Here is a 19,985-nt window from a genome sequence, read left to right as displayed (position 1 = left end):
AGACACGCATGCAAGTTGGTGCTATATGCCATGCCAGTTTAATGCCAAACATCTTTTATGTGGAATTATACGATGAAAGCCAAATTTCCAAAACATCTTCAAGAAGGGAGATTGATGCATGTATTTTAAAGCAATGGTCCGCATCTACAAGTGAGACACTCTTGGTTATCTCAGATCATCAACACAAAATCTTCAAAACAAAATTACTTTTAAATCAATTTTATTTAAAAACATGTATAAATAGGCCAAGTAACACTCAAGCCTGAGAGGGCTGCAGTCTTTTCTGAAGAACATCGTAGTCCAAAAAGACTAATACTTATTGCTGATTCAGCTCACAGTATCAGCCCTCTTCAAGCAGCAGCACAATCACCAGCAAACATTTTATGGGCACCTGCTGGGGGCATTAGAGGTTCACAGAGCAATGAGCCACCGCCCTGCCCTCAAGGAGCTGACAGGGCAATGGGAGAGGAAGGAAACATCCGAAACAGACATGAAATACACGCATCTATATCATAACAGAAGGAATGACTGGCATGAGTGGTCACATGTTTTAACAAATGAGCATTGGAATTTCTTAGCAAATAGACACTGCATCAAGTTTCAATCTGACATATCAAAAAAATTATTATTTTTAAAAGTTTTTTTAATGTTTATTTATTTTTGAGAGAGAGAGAGAAAGAGAGAGAGAGAGAAAAAGCATGAGTGGGGGAGGGGAGGCAGAGAGAGAGAGGGAGACACAGAATCCAAAGCAGGCTCCAGGCTCTGAGCTGTCAGCACACAGCCCGACGCGGGGCTCAAACTCACAACCATGAGATCACGACCTAAGCCAAAGTCGGAAGCTTAACCAACTGAGCCACCCAGGCACCCCTCAAAAAAATTATTTTTATTAATTTTTTTGTTCATTCATGTTTCAACTCAACTGAATTAAAAGAAGAAAATATAATTCCAAGCCAAATGTACCATAGTGTTTGCTGTCCCAAATGAAGAGATGGACTGGACTGTTCATGTCCTAGAATTTCTCCATAGTTTACATCCAGATGTCCCTTTCAGTAGTTCTGACTGCCAAACCGATGTACAAATTCAGACAGGGAGTAGACAGCTCCCCATCCTACCTCAGGATCCATGCTGATAAAATCATTCAGGTTCATTTTGGAATCTAAAAAATACATGAAAGAAATGTTCACTGAAAACACAATTGGTTTATTGGCTTAACAGCAATACAACAACCCAGAAGACCAAAAAAAGGGAAAATTATCCAGATGGAGAAGGGTTCAACATCACTTCTGTGGTATTCTTGTCTCAAATGCATAACCTCAATCTAATTATGACAAAACATCACAGAAACCCAAAGTGAGGGACACTCTACAAATAACTGACTCTTCAAAAGTGTAAAAGTTGTAAAAGGAAAGAAAAAAAACAAAACAAAACAAAACAAAGAAATTGCCAGGGATTGAAGGGGACTGAGGAGACGGGACAACTAAATGTAATATCCTGGGTTATGTTCAAAAGGTTGGAGAAAAACAGGAGCATAATGAAGAGAGAGAGAAATGAAAGGTATTAAATCAGTCCAAAATGGAATGTCTAGATATAAAAAAAATAAAATATGTAAAATGAAAAGAATGTGCTGGATGAAGTTAACAACAAAGTAGTTAATGCAGAAGATAAGAGCAGGATGCCTGGATGGCTCAGTCGGTTAAGCATCTGACTCTCGGTTTTGGCTTGGGTCACGATCTCATGGTTTCATGAGTTCAAGCCCTGTATCAGGCTCTGTGTTGATGGTGCGGAGCCTGTTTGGGATTCTCTCTCCCTCTCCCTCTGCCCCTCTCCCACCCATGCTGTCTCTCTCTAAATAAACAAACTTAAAAATTAAAAAAAAAAAGAACAATGAATTTGCAACAAAATAAAAGAATTATTCAAAATGAAGCACATACATAAAATGTATGAAAAAAACAACCAGACCTACTGACCTCTGAGAATAATACCAAGCCATCTAACCAATGTGTAGCTGAAGGACACGAACTTAAAAAGGGGTCAGAAAAAATGTGAGGAAATAACGGCCAAATGTTCTCAAATTTGATGAAAACTATAAATCCATCAATCTAAAGATCTTAAAAAAAAACAAAAAACTCAAGTGGAATAAGCCTAAAGGAGACTACACTAGTCCATCATAATCAAATTGCTAAAAACCAGTGATAAAGAGAAAAACCTTAAAAAATATTCAGAGAAAAAAAGACACACTACATTCAGAGTAATGAATAAGAGATCAGAGCCTGTGCATGCAGAAAACAAGAGAGACGTCTTTAAAGAACTGACAGAAGAAAAACATGTAAATCTAGTATACGTTACCCAACACTGTATCTTTAAAAATGAAAGCAAGCACTTAGGATATAGAAAACTAGAAACAGATTCGCTAACACCTTTATAATGAAAAAGCTAAATAAACAACTTTTGTTGAAGTCCTCAGACAGCTAGGAACGCAACTGGAAATAAAGGTAAGACAGGCATCTGTCAGGTGAGATGGGGCGGAAGTTCTTGCTGACCTGGGTAGGTGTCAAACTCCATTAGAGCCCAGTAAGTCTGCGAACTTTTTTAACAAACTACTTTTAAAAAAAATCTGTATTTGTTTTCTAAGAGTTTTTCCCCTCCCTCCCTTTTTTTTTTTTTGTTTTCTAAGACTTTTTAATGTCATCAGAGAAAAAATGACTACTATCTGCAACCATTCATTGTGTACAAGATCAATGTATAAAAACAAAATTAAAAAAAAATTTTTTTTAAATTTTTTTAACGTTTATTTATTTTTGAGACAGAGAGAGACAGAGCATGAACGGGGGAGGGTCAGAGAGAGGGAGACACAGAATCTGAAACAGGCTCCAGGCTCTGAGCTGTCAGCACAGTGCCCGACGCGGGGCTTGAACTCACGGACCTGAGCCAAAGTCGGCCGCTTAACCGACTGGGCCACCCAGGTGCGCCAAAAATAAAAATTTTTTAAAGATCAAGGCAAAACAAATAAACGTCTGCCTCTAATCTCCCCACGAGGCACTACAACATTTCTGTTTGTTTACTTAACACCGGTCCTCCAGCTTGGCTCAAAGTAGCCAGTGTTACCATACATTTGGAAGCGGGAGGATGAGAAGTGTATGTGGACCAGAGGCAGGAAAGGACTTAGAAAGAGAGGGGGAAATTTGGTGTACTCTATAGTTCAGCCTAAGAAAATGTCTTTTAAAACTGAGACATCAGTGGCTAGTGCTGGAACTGACTCTTCAGGGCAAGGCTATATGACCGTGAATTTCAGTTTCCTTCTCATCAGGAAAAAAAAAGAGATCTTTTCTTTAAAACACATTAAACGCGGAGTTGAAAATAGCGGTCTTGGGGTGTGTGGGTGGCTCAGTCAGTTAACCACTCAACTCTTGATTTCAGCTCAGGTCATCTCATAGTTCCTGGGTTCGAGCCCTGCATTCTGCACTGACAGTGCAAAGCCTACTTGGGATTTTCTCTCTCCTCCTTTCTCTGCTCCTCCCCCCATGTACTCTGTCTCAAAATAAATAAACTTAAAAAAAAAAAAAAAGACAGGGCATCTGGTGGTTCAGTTGGTTAAGCATCCAACTTCGGCTCAGGTCATGATCCCATGGCTCGTGAGTTCGAGCCCCACATCGGGCTGGGTTCTGTGCTGACAGTTCAGAGCCTGGAGCCTGATTCGGATTCTGTGTCTCCCTCTCTCTCTGCCCCCTCCCCTGCTCACGCTCTCTCTATCTCTCTCTAAAAAATAAACAAACATTAAAAAAGAATTTTTTTAAAAGAAAACAGCGATCTTGCAGACACATGGCCACCGAAATTATTAAACATATTATCCCAATATTCTACATATCAAATGTACTAAACTTTAAGTCATAAGAGTTAATTCCACAACTAAACTCAGGGTTCTGAGTGAAGCTGATATATATTAAAGTACCTAAAACATGCATTAAAATTTGGCACTTTCTTTAAAAAAACATTTTTTTTAACGTTAATTTTTTTCTGAGAGAGAGAGAGAGAGAGAGAGCACACACACATGAGAGAGGGAGACACAGAATCTGAAGTGGGCTCCAGGCTCCGAGCTGTCACCAGAGCCCGATGTGGGGCTCGAACCCACAAACCGAGAGATCATGACCTGAGCCGCAGTCAGATGCTTAACTGAGCCACATAAACACTCCAAAGTTGGATATTTTCTTGAACCATTTTTTATCCTGATTTTTTTATAAAACACTACCAATTAGCTACACGTAAATCTCACTTATCCTAACTTCAAATACATTCCTTTGATAAACACAGGATTTGAAGTAATTAATTTACCACCTGACAGAACATCACGGTGTGGTTAAATTATGACATGAAAAACCAGTCAGTTTACCCCACACTTCAGAGCAGATTCTTTTGTTTCCACCCCAAGTTCAGGAGGTCCCTGATGAACTAACTACACACAAGGCAGAAAGAGACACCACCATCCCCCTCCTCATCCTCCCCAGCTGTGCATCGGAGGCAAAGGGCTCACTTTAACCTTAATGCACTTAAATGCATGCATCTATCAAGTGAGGAAATTAAAGTTGGCCTGCGTTGTGGTAAAAACTAAGCTAATACGTAAAGCGGCCAGCACAAAATAGCATCTACTGGGCAGCAGTCATCGAAACTGAAAGGAATGACTGGCTGGCGGGCTGGTGTTTACTGAGTGCCTGCCATGGGCTGGCTCTGCGTCGGTGCTCACGTCTAGAAGAGAAACGGGGGGTGGCTGAAGGCACACTGTCCCAGACCACAGCCTATATGACAGGCTGTCCGAGACTAGAAGGAAGACCTGTGATGCCCTCTCCCAACCCAGGAGCGATCCCATTTCTGACGCCCAGACTAGGAAGCAGGCTGGCGGACCAAAAAGCAGCTCTGAGATAAATTTTTAAAATCGTAACAGCCTTTCACAGAGGGCCTCAAACATCAGTTGAATCCTCTTTTGGTGTTCAGATACACCAACTATATTTACTTTCTTCCTTGCTGAGCTCCGAATGCTACTGCCCTATTTTTCTGGCACGCTGCACAGCTGACAAGAGCATTTCACACAGAAGGCTCATCCACGGGACGGGATGGCCTCCGCAAGAAATGGCGACAGTGCGAATTACTTACAATGTTTCAAGCTCGTGCCAACGCCAAACAACAGGAACAGGGTGAAGAACTCTTTATCTCCTTAAATCTCAGAAAATTATTAACTGGACTGATGCCTAAAAGCACATAAAGGAGATGAGTGGTACAAGAAAATCTGCTGGCTCTCCCTTCCTTCTACTGCAGGTCTTATCAGAGAGCCAGGGAAATGACATCTCACATACCGCAAGGATGCCCTAGGGGCTGCTGTCACCTTAACAGAAAACCCCACCAAGGCAAGGTGCTACTAGCTCCAGTGTTGAAGGACAAGCCCACAGACCTCCTGAAGCCCAGCGTCCTGGCAGCAGACCAACCTGCACTCTGGTGGTGTGCAAGTATCATGGTTCTGCTCCTGCACACCTCCCCTCTGCCGTGAGGTCTTGTGCCTTCCAGTCCCGTTCTCTGGGCTTCGATTCCTGAATCTAACAGATACGCACATCTATGCTCCCTCTCATCTTCTTACGACTCAGGGAGTTTCATACAAATACCAACACACAATTTTTGTCCTTGGTTAAGGGGCGATGCTGATGTGCATGGTGACCGGAAACCTCTCTGAGGAGGCACCTTTGGCTCACCTCCAGTTTCGATGCAGGGATATGATGGAGGAGGTTCTCTCCAGTTCCCACTGGAATCTTTCATGTGAGATCGGTCAGAAGCAAAGTTCTTCAAATACGAATCTGCACGGATCACTCGAAATTTCCTGCAAATAAAGCAACATTCATTTACATTAGCAAGGTTTCCCAGTGAAATTCTAACTCAATTTTTATACAGACTCATTTTCAATGACATACACGAAAGTACCCAGGCATTTTTGTACTACCAGTAATACACAAATATAGATGCAGCTTTATAACCTGTTAAAGAAGCCACAAGAAAGGATCAGCTGAAATAAAAAAACTACACAGGCACAGAAATACATCCAGTTGTCTTTATTTACTCGATTGTATGCCAGGGACAAAGGGCATAACCTTTAGGCACCACCATCACAGACCTCTCAATTGTGTCATCATTAAGGCCACACCCCACACACCCACACATACCCACAAACACACACACACACGAGAGAAATCCCCAAACTGGCTTTCAGAAAACACCTTGGATCTCATCACACACATTTTTAAAAGATGTCAACCTTTATATGTTGGACAACCTTTAAAACTTCAAAACACTTTGAATCTTCTGTGTAGCACATCATTTTCAAGTATCAACTCAATAGTGATGCCAAAACAAGTGATCTTTGCGAAACAAATGCCAAAAAAACCCACAAAATCTCACACACACACTCCATACAACTGTCAAGGTTTAACTTCAGAAAGTAGGTAAATCCATCCTAAATCTCCTCACCTTCTAAACTGTGGATGGATGTCCTCATCAGACTTAAATGCATCTTCCACATAAGTGTCAAAAGGACAGGGAAATGGCAGGACAGTGTCAAGATCATAAATGAAGCTCTGTCCACCACTTGAGACATGAAGCAGGACAACATGGTAATCCTAGAAATAAAAGTTGCTGAAGTTAACCAAGTTACTTCACCATTGTGAATACAGTGTTATAGGTTACAGTAATGATGGATTTTATGTTTTATATGTAATATATTTATATATATTTTATATGTACCATTTAATGGTTTCATATATATACATATATTTTTATATATATATATATATAAAACCATTAAAATGGTACATATAAAATATATACATATAAGATATATTATATACAAATATATATAAAACATAAAATACATTATGTATATATGTGTATATATATATATATATATATATAACCATTAAAAATACAAAACTAACACAGTTCTTCTTATAGTAGCAAAATAAAGCAAATGCTAATCCCTAAAAAAAGACTAAACATCTGGTGATAGGGAACACTTCAATAAGTACTGAAAATGTTCATATATATTAAATGTATACCCTTTGACCTAGCAAGTTTACCTCTAGGAATCCATCCAACAGATAAAATGGCCATATGCATGTAAAGGTATATATGCAAAGAAAATCTCTGCAGCACTGTTTATAATAGTGAAAATTCAGAAACAGTCAAAAGTCCACTAGAGAGAAATAAACCACAACGCAGCTACTAAAAAGATTTAGGTAAATTTATGTAGAAAATGGAAAAAAAGTGGGGACACCTGGGTGGCTCAGTCAATTGAGTGTCCAACTTCAGCTTGGGTCATGATCTCACAGTTTGAGTTCAATCCCCATGTCAGGCTCTGTGCTGACAGCTCAGAGCCTGGAGCCTGCTTTGGATTCTGTGTCTCCTTCTCTCTCTGCCCCTCCCCCACTCATGCTCTCTTGTCTCTCAAAAATAAAATAAAAATAATTTTGAAAAAGGCGGGGGGGGGGGGGGGGGGGCGGCGCCTGGGTGGCTCAGTCGGTTGAGCGTCCGGCTTTGGCTCAGGTCATGATCTCGCGATCCGTGAGTTCGAGCCCCACGTCGGGCTCTGTGCTGACAGCTCAGAGCCTGGACCCTGTTTCAGATTCTGTGTATCCCTCTCTCTCTGACCCTCCCCCATTCATGCTCTGTCTCTCTCTATCTCAAAAATAAATAAACGTTAAAAAAAATTAAAAAAAAAAAAAAAGAAAATGGAAAAAAGGGTATGTTACATAGTTGGATAGGAAAAATAAACTGCAAATATGTACTACATATTATTTTTTAAAAGCTATGTGTATACAAAAATAAATTCAAAATGGATGAAAGACCTAAATATAAGACAGGAAACCATCAAAATCCTAGAGGAGAAAAAAAACAGGCAACAACCTCTTTGACCTCAGATGAGCAAGGTTCTTCTTCTTACTAGACATGTCTCTGGGGGCAAGGCAGACAAAAGCAAAAATGAACTATTGGAACCTCATCAAAATAAAAAGCTTCTGCACAGTGAAGGAAACAATCAATAAAACTAAAAGGCAACCAGTGGAATGGGAGAAGATATTTGTAAATGACATATCGGATGAAGGGTTAGTATCCAAAATCTATAAAGAACTTATCCAGCTCAACACCCAAAAAACAAATAATCCACTGAAGAAATGGGCGAAAGACATGAATAGACACTTTTCCAAAGAACACATCCAGATGGCTAACAGATACGTGAAAGAATGCAGATGCTCAACATCACTCACCATCAGGGAAACAGAAATCAAAACCATAATGAGATACCACCTCACACCTGTCAGAATGGCTAAAATTAACAACTCAGGAAACAGCAGATGTTGGCAAGGATGCAGAGAAAGGGGAACCCTTTCGCACTGCTGGTGGCAATCCAAACTGGTACAGTCACTCTGGAAAACAGTATGGATGTTCCTCAAAATATTAAAAATAGGGTTACTCTATGACCCAGCAATTGTACTACTAGGAATTTACCCAAAGGATATAGAAAATGCTGATTTGAAGAGGCACATGTACTCCCATGTTTATAGCAGCACTATCAACAACAGCCAAAGTATGGGAAGAACCCAAATGTCCATCGACTGAGGAATGCATAAAGAAGATATGGTATACATATACAATGGAGTATTACTTGGTGATCAAAAAGAACGAAATCTTGCCATCTGCAACAATGTAGACAGAACTAGAGGGTATTATGCTAAGGGAAATAAGTTAGAGAAAGATAAATACATGATCTCATTCTTATGTAGAACTTAAGAAACAAAACAGATGAACATAGGAGAAGGGAAAGAAAAATGAGATAAAAACAGAGGGAGGCAAACCATAAGAGACTCTTAAGTACAGAGAACAGGGTTTCTGGAAGGGAGGTTGGTAGGGGGATGGACATTAAGGAGGACACTTGGGATGAGCAGCGGGTGTTAAACGTAAGAGATGAATCACTAAATTCTACTCCTGAAATCATTATTATACTATATGTTAACTTGGATTTTAATAAAATAAAAAGTTCTGTGTATACATACACATGTACATTCTGAAGTACACATGCATGTATACGCATTGAGAAAAAAGTATGCAAGGATATCCTCCAAACTTAACAAAGAGGATGGCTTGGGTTAGCCTAGAATGGGAAAGAAGGACTATACGATGTTGCTAAATCAGCCAAGCCCTAATCTGTAGCCATTTAGGGGAAAGATGAAGACAGCTTCTCCTTTGTGGCTCAGCCATGGTGTATCCCTCACTCCCAGACGGTGGGCACTGTCCAACACCAGTTAATGGCTAGAAGGGATGTCAGGGAAGTTATCGAGGGGCAGGAGGGCAGTCTGATGCTCTGAGTCCCTTGAAAGAAAAGCGCTCTCATAGAGAACAGCACTGGGAGATAAAAAGCTCAATCACATTAGTACCACATAAGTAACACCACCTTATATTTCTAGTACTTCGGAGCTTAAAGAGCACTTTCTCAAACGTTGTTTTATCGACCCTATGGAGAGGAGGGGGTGATTAATTAAGACTGGAGATGCTGTGCCATCAAAGCCTAAGAGCTTCCTTTGGCTCCAATGCTATCTTCATAAAGCAGAAATAGCATCAGAAATGGACGCTTCTGCCCTGCACGCCCCTTAATGCATCCTGCCCTCCAGAGAAATAAAGTAGGAGCAACCCACCTTCCAGCCCACACCTGGCTGTGTATGTGTTATTCCCATCCTTCTGCAGCAACCTTTTCCACCTCTCTCCCCATATCCATCCCTCGAGTGCCCACTCACATGCTCACTTCCCATGAGTCTCCTACTTCCTGCCAGAAGCAGTCTCTGGCCTTGTCCCAAATCTGTTTCTCTCTTGACATCTTCTACCTCATATTACAGGGGTTTTGAAGAGTGCATAACTCCCTTTTACTTGTAGTTAACAGTGCTACTGAAATATCAAAGATGCAAAGATGAGAAAGGTAAGTCCTGACCCCGAGGAGTCCCCACAGCAGAGTGTGAAACAGCCAAGTGCTACCGGAGGGACAGTGTGATGATGGCAGACAGCAGGGAGCCTTGCAGGCGAAGACATTCTGGTCAAACTTTGGCCCCTCCCCTTCCTCTTTTATAAAATGGAGCTAAGTGCACTGTCCACCTCAGTGTTGCTGAGACAATTAAGGAGATTATGTAAGTAAAAACTTTTTAAAAGCTAACCAAGAGGGGGGCATCTGGGTGGCTCAGTCGGTTGAGCGTCTGACTCTTGGTTTTGGTTCAGGTCATGATCCCACGGTCATGGGACTGAGCCCCATGTCAGGCTCTATGCTGAGCATGGAGCCTGCTTAAGATTCTCTCTCTCTCTCTCTCTCTCTCTCTCTCTCTCTCTCTCTCTCTCCCTCTGCCCCCCTCCCCAGCTCTCTCTCTCTCTCAAATTTGAAAAAAAAAAAAAAATTTATAAAAGCCAACCAAGAAACAGAGGGGAGGGGGGCCCAACAGCCAAGGAAGAGTTTCACTGAGGAAAGGCTGCCACTGTTGAGTCCTGCCTGAGGGGACAGTGTTCCAGCAACAAAGTACAGCTTGTGGAAACGTATAAGCCATGAATACCCACAATCTCTCACTTACTACATCCCAGATGGCTGATGAACTTGAGAAGGAAAGTAGGCCTCAACTCCAAGTCGCCTTTATAAGCACAGATGTGGAGTCAAGGAATACAGATCAAGCGGGAGCAGCCTCACTCTCCGAGTTGGGTTCAGCGCTTGCCCAGATGCCCGGAAAAGACCAAGCTGGGCTCGGGGAGGGAAGCCCACATAGAAGGTGATCCGCTTCTTGGGACTGGGTGTCTCCACCCACTCAGGGCCGCCTACCCACTTCCTACAACAAGACAGCCTTGCAGCAAAGATACATCTGCCAGAGGATGTTGGGGGGGGGGGGGGGGACTTCTTGCAAGAGGAGTCGCCACCCTGGGCTGCCGTGAGATGCTGGGTTAGGGGGACATGACCACAGGCCCTTTCTCTTCAAGTTTGTCTAAAAGGAGAAGACCATGACTCAAAATCAGCTGAGTGGTTCAGCGATGGAGACGACCTCTAGGGCCGATGGCCAGTGTACAACAGGGGTCCTGTAGCCATCGTTGCTAACGAGGGAAGCTAACACTTCTCGAGCACCAGAACCAGACACCATACCCCGTGCCAGGATAATGCTTCACACACATTATCTCATTTAAAAGACTCCCTACCCCACTAACCAGAGGAGGACGCTGCACAAGGAAGGCAAGTAACATGTCCAGCTCACACAGCCACCAGTGGCAGTACTGGGAGTCAACCCCAGTTGGGCCTTAACTGGATTAACTGGGCCAAAACTGGATTTTGGCTTTAATGTTAGAGCAGCAAACCACCCGCTGGTGAAGGAGGCAAGAATGTGAGCTCTGTGAGGCCAGGGATTTTGGCCTATCTTGTGCCTGGCATATAACAGGCACTCAGTAAATACGAGTTAAATAAAGGAAAATGATGCCAATTCGAACGATATCTTATTTTAAATAAGTATCAGAAACAAGCTTTTCTTTTATTTTATCTTCATGTTACTAGCCCCATCAATTCTTCAGGGGATAGGTTAATGTAACACATAGATGTGTACTATAAAGGGCCTGGGCCTAAGACCTAGTCCTGCCACTGATCAGCTAGATAACCTTGAGCTTCTCACTTTGGCCTCTGGGCTCATTTCTTCACCTGAAAAATGAAACGGCTGGAGTAGATCTGGGTTTTTCAAATGCTAGTCATGCATGGTCACTTAGGAGTCTGCTAAGAACACTAACTCCTGAACCCTTCTCTATCTAGATCAACTAAATCAGAAACATACATTTTTAAAAATTTTGTTTATTTATATTTGAGAGAGACAGAGAGAGACAGCACAAGCAGGGGAGGGGCAGAGAGAGACAGAGACAGAATATGAAGCAGGCTCCAGGATGAGCTGTCAGCACAGAGCCCGATGTTGGGCTCGAACCCATGAGCCAAGAAATCATGCCCTGAGCTGAAGTCAGACACTTAACCGACTGAGCCACCCAGGCGCCCCCAGAAACCTACAGTTTTAACACAATATCCAGATAATTCTAAAGTGCAGCTGAACTAGATATTGCTAAAGTTCCTTCCAGTATAATGAATAAGAGTCTAGGAGACCACAAATATATCTGCCTATAGGGGCGCCTGGGTGGCTCAGTTGATTAAGCATCTGGCCCTGGATTTCAGCTGAGGTCATGATCACATGGTTCATAAGTTCAAGCGATACACAGAGCTCCTGCTGAAAGTGTGGAGCCTGCCTGGGATTCTCTCTTTCCCCCTCTCTTTGCCCCTTCCTACCTCCCTTCCTCTCCCTCTCTCTCTCTCTCAAAATAAATAAATAAACTTAAAAAATACACAAATAAAATCTTTCCTAAAATAAAATTAAATGAAAACATGTCTATAAGTACTACCTTAGACAAAATAACATCTATTCCCAAAAGGTCAATTATTAATAATTATCAGAGCCAGTCTCTACCACCCTGCCACTTCTGCTTTACCAAACCACTCAGGGATTGCAAGTACTAATGCACCAGAGGCTTCTGTATTGACCATCTTACCCAGATCACAGGTCCATCTCCAGGTCTTGCTTGTTGTTTCCAGATAGGTATCTATAAAATACAATCAATTTCATAAGCCACAACTGCAGTTAAACCACTACTGAATTCTTTAAAGCAATACATAAATTAAAAATATTTCCAAGCAACAAACAATCAAGGTAAAAGAATGAAGAAGAAATCTAAATCCTTCCAAGTGTCTTTAACAATGAAAACGCAAAAAATTAATTATCTGATGTTCTTTGGAAAGCAGAAAGAGGCCTCAACTGGGAATCAGAAGGCCGGCAGATTCAAGTCTTGCTTTCCCATCATTATTCATGGGACCTCCATGGGTCTCTATTTCCTCATCTATAAAATGGAGCCAACTATCTGAACCCTGCCTACTTCACCATGTTTCCATTAGCATCAAATGAAATGATGCTTACAGAAGTGCTTTATGGAGCTCCTGGCTGGCTCAAATGGTAGTACGTGTGACTCTTGATCTTGGGGCTGTGAGTTCGAGCCCCACACTGGGTACAGGGATTACTTAAAAAATCAGATCTTAAAAAAAAAAAAAGTACTTCACAAAATATTAAGGGCTTCCTTTATTTTTTAAAGGCTTGCTTTTTTAATACCTCATGTAAGTTTACCATTAGTTTATTTAAACTCCAGAGACAAACCTGACAGTATGTGGCTCTAGTCTCAGCAATTTTAAAAGCTCTAACCTAATACCTAAAGGGATTTAATCTATGTAAATATACCATCATCTATTTCTTGGCCTACAAATAAGTGATTAAACTTTTCTAATTCAACTGTGCTCTGAAAGGAAAAAATATCTCATTCAAAAATAAATTTAGGGGCAGATGGGTGGCTGAACTGGTTAAGGTTCCAACTCTTTATTTCAGCTCAGTCATGATCTCATGCTCATGAGATCAAAGCCCATGCTCAGCACAGAACCTGCTTAAGATTCTGTCTCCCTCTCCTGCTCCTCTCCCCAGCTAGCACTGTCTCTCTCTCTCCAAAAACAAACTTTAAAATGTTGCTGTATTTTATAGAGCAGATTTTAGGATGGTGCTAACCCCATACTATATTGAGTTTCTATTGTCATTCTAAATCTCTTGTTCTCTTTCTGCAATCACTCACCAACTTACCATCTTCCTCTCATTAGATATGAAGACAGCGTAGCACTCTTCTAAAGGATACTGGTCATGGTTTTTGATGTATTCACAAAGCTTCCAAATATTTTCTTCACTGAAACAAAATAATAGTTTGACCAATATAATTAAACAATAACGCTCCGTGTCATTCAAATTTGAACAGAAGACTGACGAGGACATAAAACGTTTGGAAGAGATTTTAAACACGATTTCATCCAGCAAAGGGCTGATGTTTGAGCCTCCTCTGAAACACCCTCAACAAGGTGTTACCTAACTGTGTGCTGACCTCTCTGCTAACACAGTGCTCATTACCTGCCCCAGCACTGCTCTGCACATGGAGGCATTTTACAACTGATAAAATGCTGCATCAATACTCCACAAGTTTTGGGTCCAGGGACTTGAGATACAAGTGGATTCCACTTATGGAATTTTCTGCCACTTACGAGGTAAGAAACTTTAGACATCTTCACCTGAGTATCTGCTTTTCTCATCTGTAAAATGGGGATAATCACATCACATTGTAAACACTTGACAAATCTTAGTTAACACTGGTTCACTGCTCCCCTTAGGAATGGGGCAGGATGAGTGTTCTGGGTAGGTGGGCTTCCGGCTAGAAAAGACCAGGGGCAGCTATGTGATATGCTTAGGAATTCTTTCGGAGGGAGACTCTGTGAGTGGTATTCCCTGCGGCCCTCTGGTACAAGTCAGGCCCTGACTTTTACAAAGTTCTTTCTCATACTGTGCTGAACCCCATCTTCTTATACTTCTGCCCCAGGTGAATCTCTTTTCTACGTGACAGGTCTTCAGATATTTAAAGCAGTAGTCAGAACCACCTAAGTAAATCAATGCCCCGTGCATGAAACCAAGCCATCCTGCCGGCCACAGGCACACGCCCACACAGACAAAAACAGTCATTGTTGTCAGTATTCATAGCTCAGCCTCAGGATTGCTATCTTTTCCTAATGAGCCACACAGCACCTTTGTTCAAAATGAGCTACCTCAGTACTCAGCTCATACTTGTGACTCAATCTGTCAAAGCCTAATTTCCAAACACCTACACCATGCTACCTGAAAATGAAGGCAGGCATGAATGGCACTGATGAATGCCACCATTTTATGGCAATACAAACTTCCGATTCACAGTTTTGACCTTGTCTACCTGTCTCAACGCTCCATACAACTCCATGTAAAGTACTAAAGCTGAGTGTGGTTTTTTTCCTATGATTTTTTCTCTAAAATACCTAAGAAATCTCACAGAAAAAGTAGTGATAGAGGTAAAAACAGGAGATTGCCACTCACTACTTCCATAGGATATGTAGTATGGAATAGCAAAAATGTACTGTTTCGATACGACATAAACCATGTATTAACTAAATTTTCTTAAACCCGGATGTTCTAAGACCAAGTTTTCAGAAGACATTTGTTTGTCCAGCCTGCAGAAATTCTGGAGTTGCTCACAAACATCTTCAAGAGCCTGTGATGTAAAAAGCACTGTGCTAAGTGCTTGGAGGATATAATGATAAACTAGAGCTCACAGACAGTGAGAGGAGACATACAGATCCATAAATAAGCAAGCATCATAGATGGCCATAAAAGATGCATAGAAGAGGGAGTCATTAATTTTGAGGCACACAGGAAGATTGGGGAGGTATAGGTCAGTGGTTTCTCCTTGTTTGTTCCCCCACTCCCAGTCCCAAGGATGGGCAAAGAATTAACACAAAGACTTCGAGAATCCATGTATACCCCAAGAACTGTTGGCAGGCTGAATACGTATACGGCTGGACATACTCTGTCTTTTATTTTTCAAATATGTGTAAATGTTACACGGAGGAAAAAAATTAAATGTTAAGAGTTATTGAACCTATAGTCCTTTTTTATCATCAATTTTTTTTTCAAAAGTACAATTAATATCATGTAGGAGAATCTCAAGAAACATCTGACGCTTAAAAAAGGAGGGCCTTGGGGAGCCTGGGTGGGTCGGTCGGTGGAGTATCCGACTTCAGCTCAGGTCATGATCTCTCAGTTCGGGGTTCAAGCTCCGCATCAGGCTCTGTGCTGACAGCTCAGAGCCTGGAGCCTGCTTCGGATTCTGTGTCTCCCTCTCTCTCTCTCTCTCTCTGCTCCTCCCCTGCTCGCACTCTCTCTCTCTCTTTCAAAAATAAACAGTAAAAAAAATTTTTTTTTAATTAAATAAATGAAAATAAAAAAGGAGGGCCTTGGGGCGCCTGGGTGGCTCAGTAGGTTAAGTGGCCGACTTCGGCTCAGGTCATGATCTCACGGTCCGTGAGTTCGAGCCCCGCGTCGGGCTCTGTGCTGACAGCTCAGAGCCTGGAGCCTATTTCGGATTCTGTGTCTCCCTCTCTCTGACCCTCCCCCATTCATGCTCTGTCTCTCTGTCTCAAAAATAAATAAATGTTAAAAAAAAAAAAAAAAAAAGAAGGAAAAAAAAAAAGGAGGGCCTTATACTTGGAAATGCTGGGAGTTGCTGTTAGAACAGGAAGAGCACAGACTGGGTGTGAGCCCTAGCATCCATTTAACTGGTTTTAAAAACGGGCAGAGGGGGGATGGTGATAATAATGTTCCAACCTACTGGATGATTATTTTGGTAGCAGAAAGTCTAACAGAGCAGCATTAAAATAAGATTCTGCAAGGGTTACCGGTGATGGGCTGAGATCAGAGAAGCAGGCAGAAGGAAAGGACCCCTGGGGCACAGCAGGCACTCAGCCAACATCTGAAGAATACAAAACAATCACAACAGAATCAGATGTGCTCTGTAAAGAACCTAGTGCCATACAAATATTGGTTACCACTATCAGCATTAAGCTGAGTCTTAAGAGATAAGTACCAATTGACAGAAGCTAACTGAAGCAGAGAAGAGGCATTTATTTCAAAGTTTCACGGCAGAACCTACCTGAAAGGTTCTGACAGGGTAGAACACCGGTTCTCAACCAGCGGCAGTTTTGCTCCCCCGGGAACATGTGGCACTATCTGGAGACATTTTTGGTTGTCACAAATTGCGGGAGGGTGCTACAGGCATCTAGTGGGCGGAGGCCAGGGATGCTGCTATACACTCTCCAATACACAGGACAGCCCCCTCACAACATTAGCAAGCTCAAAATGTCGACAAAGCCCTGGCTGAGAAACCCTGGGGTAGAGCCCAGTAGGCAGGTTCAAAATGGGTTTGGAGAAACACATGGTGACCAGATCTTAAAGGACTTGCAATGCTCAGGAGACAAAATCGTCTATGCCTGTATTCCTCGAAATGGGATCAACGAACCAGCGTTAAGACTCCTCCACTGTAGAGTTCACACATCCAGACTCTCTAGAGTGGAGCCCTATGATGTGCATGCTTTACAAGCTCCTAGGCGATCTAGGGCTCATCTGAATTTAGAAAGGCTTTCAGCAGTGTGAAGCCCGCTAAGGTTCAGGACCTGAGGGGATAGGACAGATCTGGGCAGAGGCCTGTAAGGAAGGACCTGAACAGGCCCCTGATAGCCAAGGAGGGCCCGGGGCCAATGGCTAAAGGAACTTAAAGGAGAAATCTACTGAAGAGAAGCCCACCCCCTACCATTCTTCCACCAGATGGCTTCACTCCAATTGTGCCAGACATCTTGTTCCTAGAATACTCCCGCACACTTTCTTCCCAGAGCCTTTGCACCAACTGCTCCCCCGCCTGCCATGATTTTCTTCCAAATGCACAAAGCCCCCACCCTTTTTTCCTTCAGATCTCTGCTCAAATACCTCTTTATCAACAATGCTTTCCTTAAATATCCATTATGAAATAGTGAATCACTGTCTCTTACCTAGCTTTATTTTTCTAGTAACACTTAACACCACCCAAATATGGTTTACTTGGCTTTGCTTGCTTTCCCTGAACCAAAACAGAAGAACCATGAGATCTTACCAGGGAATTTGTCTACTCTGTTCATCGCTGTATTCCAAGGGCCTAAAATGGTGCATCACACGATCCAATTGCCTAAAAAACATTTACTGACTGAATACATAAAACAATGAGTGGGCATTAGGGACAAGAACAGGATTCAGGTGAGAGGTAAGACAGAAACAAAGTGCAGTAACTAAGAAGCATGGACTCCTGGGGGTTCCTGAGTGGCTCAGTTGGATAAGTGTCTGACTTTAGCTCAGGTCATGAGATCACTGTTCGTGGGTTCAGGCCCTGCATTGGGCTCTGTGCTGACAGCTTCAAGCCTGCTTCGGATTCTCTGTCTCCCTCTCTCTCTGCCCCTACCCTGCTTGCATGTGCATTTTCTAAAAAAAAAAAAAAAAAAAAAAAAAAAAAAAAATATATATATATATATATATATATATATATATATGGAAGAAGCATGGACTCCTCTATTACAGAAGTTCCAGTTTCAGCACTGTCTCTTGCTAGATGTATGATCTTGGACACAGCCTCTCTGTGGCTCAGTCTTTTCATTAGTAAAATGAGGTAAATGGTAAAACCTATCTCCTAGCCATGGAGGGAAACATTTAGCATTGGCCCTGACAAGCAGTCAGAGCTGAACGAACGCTAAACTCTTGGTGATGGCGGTTTGATGACCAGCTAAAGGAGGGAAAGGTAATTTTAGATGGCCCTAAGATTTCTTTTGCAGAGACTGGAAGTTGGGGAAGAAGTCATTACTCGGGGAAGGTAAGGATAGGTGTGGGAGTGGAAAAGACAAAGGTGGGAGTGGTGATTCAGCCACACAGGTGGCCTAGAATAGGGGTATAGTGTGTGGACTCCAGAGCCAAACCCTGCAGGTAAACCCCCATTCCTTCACTCACAAGATATGTGGCCTTAGGCAAATTAGTTGCGCCCCTCTGTGCCTGGGTGTTCTCATCTTTAAAATAGGGTAACAATAGTAGCTACCTCCTAGGATAATTGTGGGACTCAAATGAATTAGTTTACATAAACAAAACAATGTTTGGGCATGTAGCAAATGCTATGTAAATGTAACGGGTGTGATAACGACAACATGGTGGTTAAGCTCATGGTTTCTGGTTACAAGAAGGCCTGAACTGGATTCCTGGATGCTATTAGCTAACGACCTTGGGAAAGTTATTACAAAATCTCCGTTCTTCCACTCTCTTCCAAAATTAAAATGACTTTCCCATCAGTGTGAAACCACAAAGGCTTGAGCGGAGTAATTTGCAAAGATTCTCTACGCTCCACCCTCCGCCTCCACCTCCCCTTCCAGGCCCCCAAACCCTGAGATCTGCTGAGAAACGGCCAAGCGAAAAGCGCCGGCATTAGTAATGCACCACCGACCCTACCATTCCTGGGAATTCCGCCCACCCCACCCCCACCATCCAAAGTCTACACTCAAGAGACGAGAGCTGCCATTCCCTCTCCCTTCATCCCCCAAGCCAGAAAACCCGCCAGTCGAGGCCCAGAGCCCCCGGGGAGGAGCCGGGAGGAGGCGGGGCCTGGCTGCGACGCCAAGACCCAGAGAGCCAGGGAGACGCCGGGGGGCTGCACCCGCGCCCCCTCACCAGTAGCAGCTGTTGTAGACACAGGCGTCCCGCGGGGGGCTGGCCGGCTGGTAGCAGGCGGCTGCAGCGGCGGGGACATCCCCCTCCATGGCAGGCTGGCTTCGGCCAGGGGACAGGCCAGAGGCGGACCCACTGGACCAGCCCCTTGTGCAGGATTCGGGGGAGGAGCCGGCGCAGGCCAGGCCGCGAGGGTTTTCGGGGCGGAGCCCGGGGCAGCTGGTGCAGTTCCCGGGTGGTGGAGCCAAGGTTGGGTAGGCGGAGTCTGGGCGGAGCGAGCGACGCAGGTTCCGGGCGCGCAGTGCTGAGGAGGGAGGTGCAAGTTCCGGGTGGATGGAGCCCGAGGCTACGCGGGTTTTGCAGATACAGGTAGGCGGAGCCCGGGCGGGAAACGCCGAGCTCTTCCGGGGGGGTGGAGCTAGAGCGAAGTGGGAGGATCCCGGGGGCGGGGGGCTGGTGAAAGGCGTGGATATCCAGTGGGCGGATGCCGGGACCCGGAGGATTGTGTAATTCCGGGTAGGCGGGGCCAGAGCAGGTGGGTGGACCAAGGGCGAGCGGCCTTGGGGGAGCTCGGGTCCATAGGGGCGGAGCCGGGCGAGCTCTGGGGGCCGGTAACCCTGAGGATCCGGTCAGCTGGGGAGGACAGAGGTCGCCTGCGGGTGTCTTGCAGGAGTCCGGGGAGGGCGTGGAGTTTGCAAATCGCCCTATCCTGAACTCGGCTTCCACAGTGTCCCGGAGGCG

At 43.6% G+C, this 19,985-nt stretch overlaps 1 protein-coding gene across 1 annotated transcript; it reads right to left on the bottom strand.

The window, feature by feature from the left end:
* Nucleotides 1-203: 203 nt before the first annotated feature.
* Nucleotides 204-19,459, bottom strand: NTAQ1 (N-terminal glutamine amidase 1). The gene is made up of 6 exons (XM_019459910.2): nucleotides 19,248-19,459; nucleotides 13,749-13,848; nucleotides 12,622-12,672; nucleotides 6,505-6,653; nucleotides 5,736-5,860; nucleotides 204-1,156 (listed from the first exon to the last, which is right to left on the bottom strand). Exons 1-6 carry the CDS (start codon nucleotides 19,334-19,336, stop codon nucleotides 1,047-1,049), a joined length of 624 nt encoding a protein of 207 aa, XP_019315455.1. The 5' UTR covers nucleotides 19,337-19,459; the 3' UTR covers nucleotides 204-1,046.
* Between the last annotated feature and the right edge of the window lie 526 nt (nucleotides 19,460-19,985).

The sequence above is a fragment of the Panthera pardus genome, unplaced genomic scaffold (genome assembly GCF_024362965.1).
Source record: "Panthera pardus isolate Hobbes unplaced genomic scaffold, ASM2436296v1 HiC_scaffold_7, whole genome shotgun sequence".
NCBI lineage: Eukaryota > Metazoa > Chordata > Mammalia > Carnivora > Felidae > Panthera > Panthera pardus.
The sequence above is the reverse complement of the archived record's forward strand: the minus strand, read 5'-3'. Positions and strand labels throughout refer to the sequence as shown.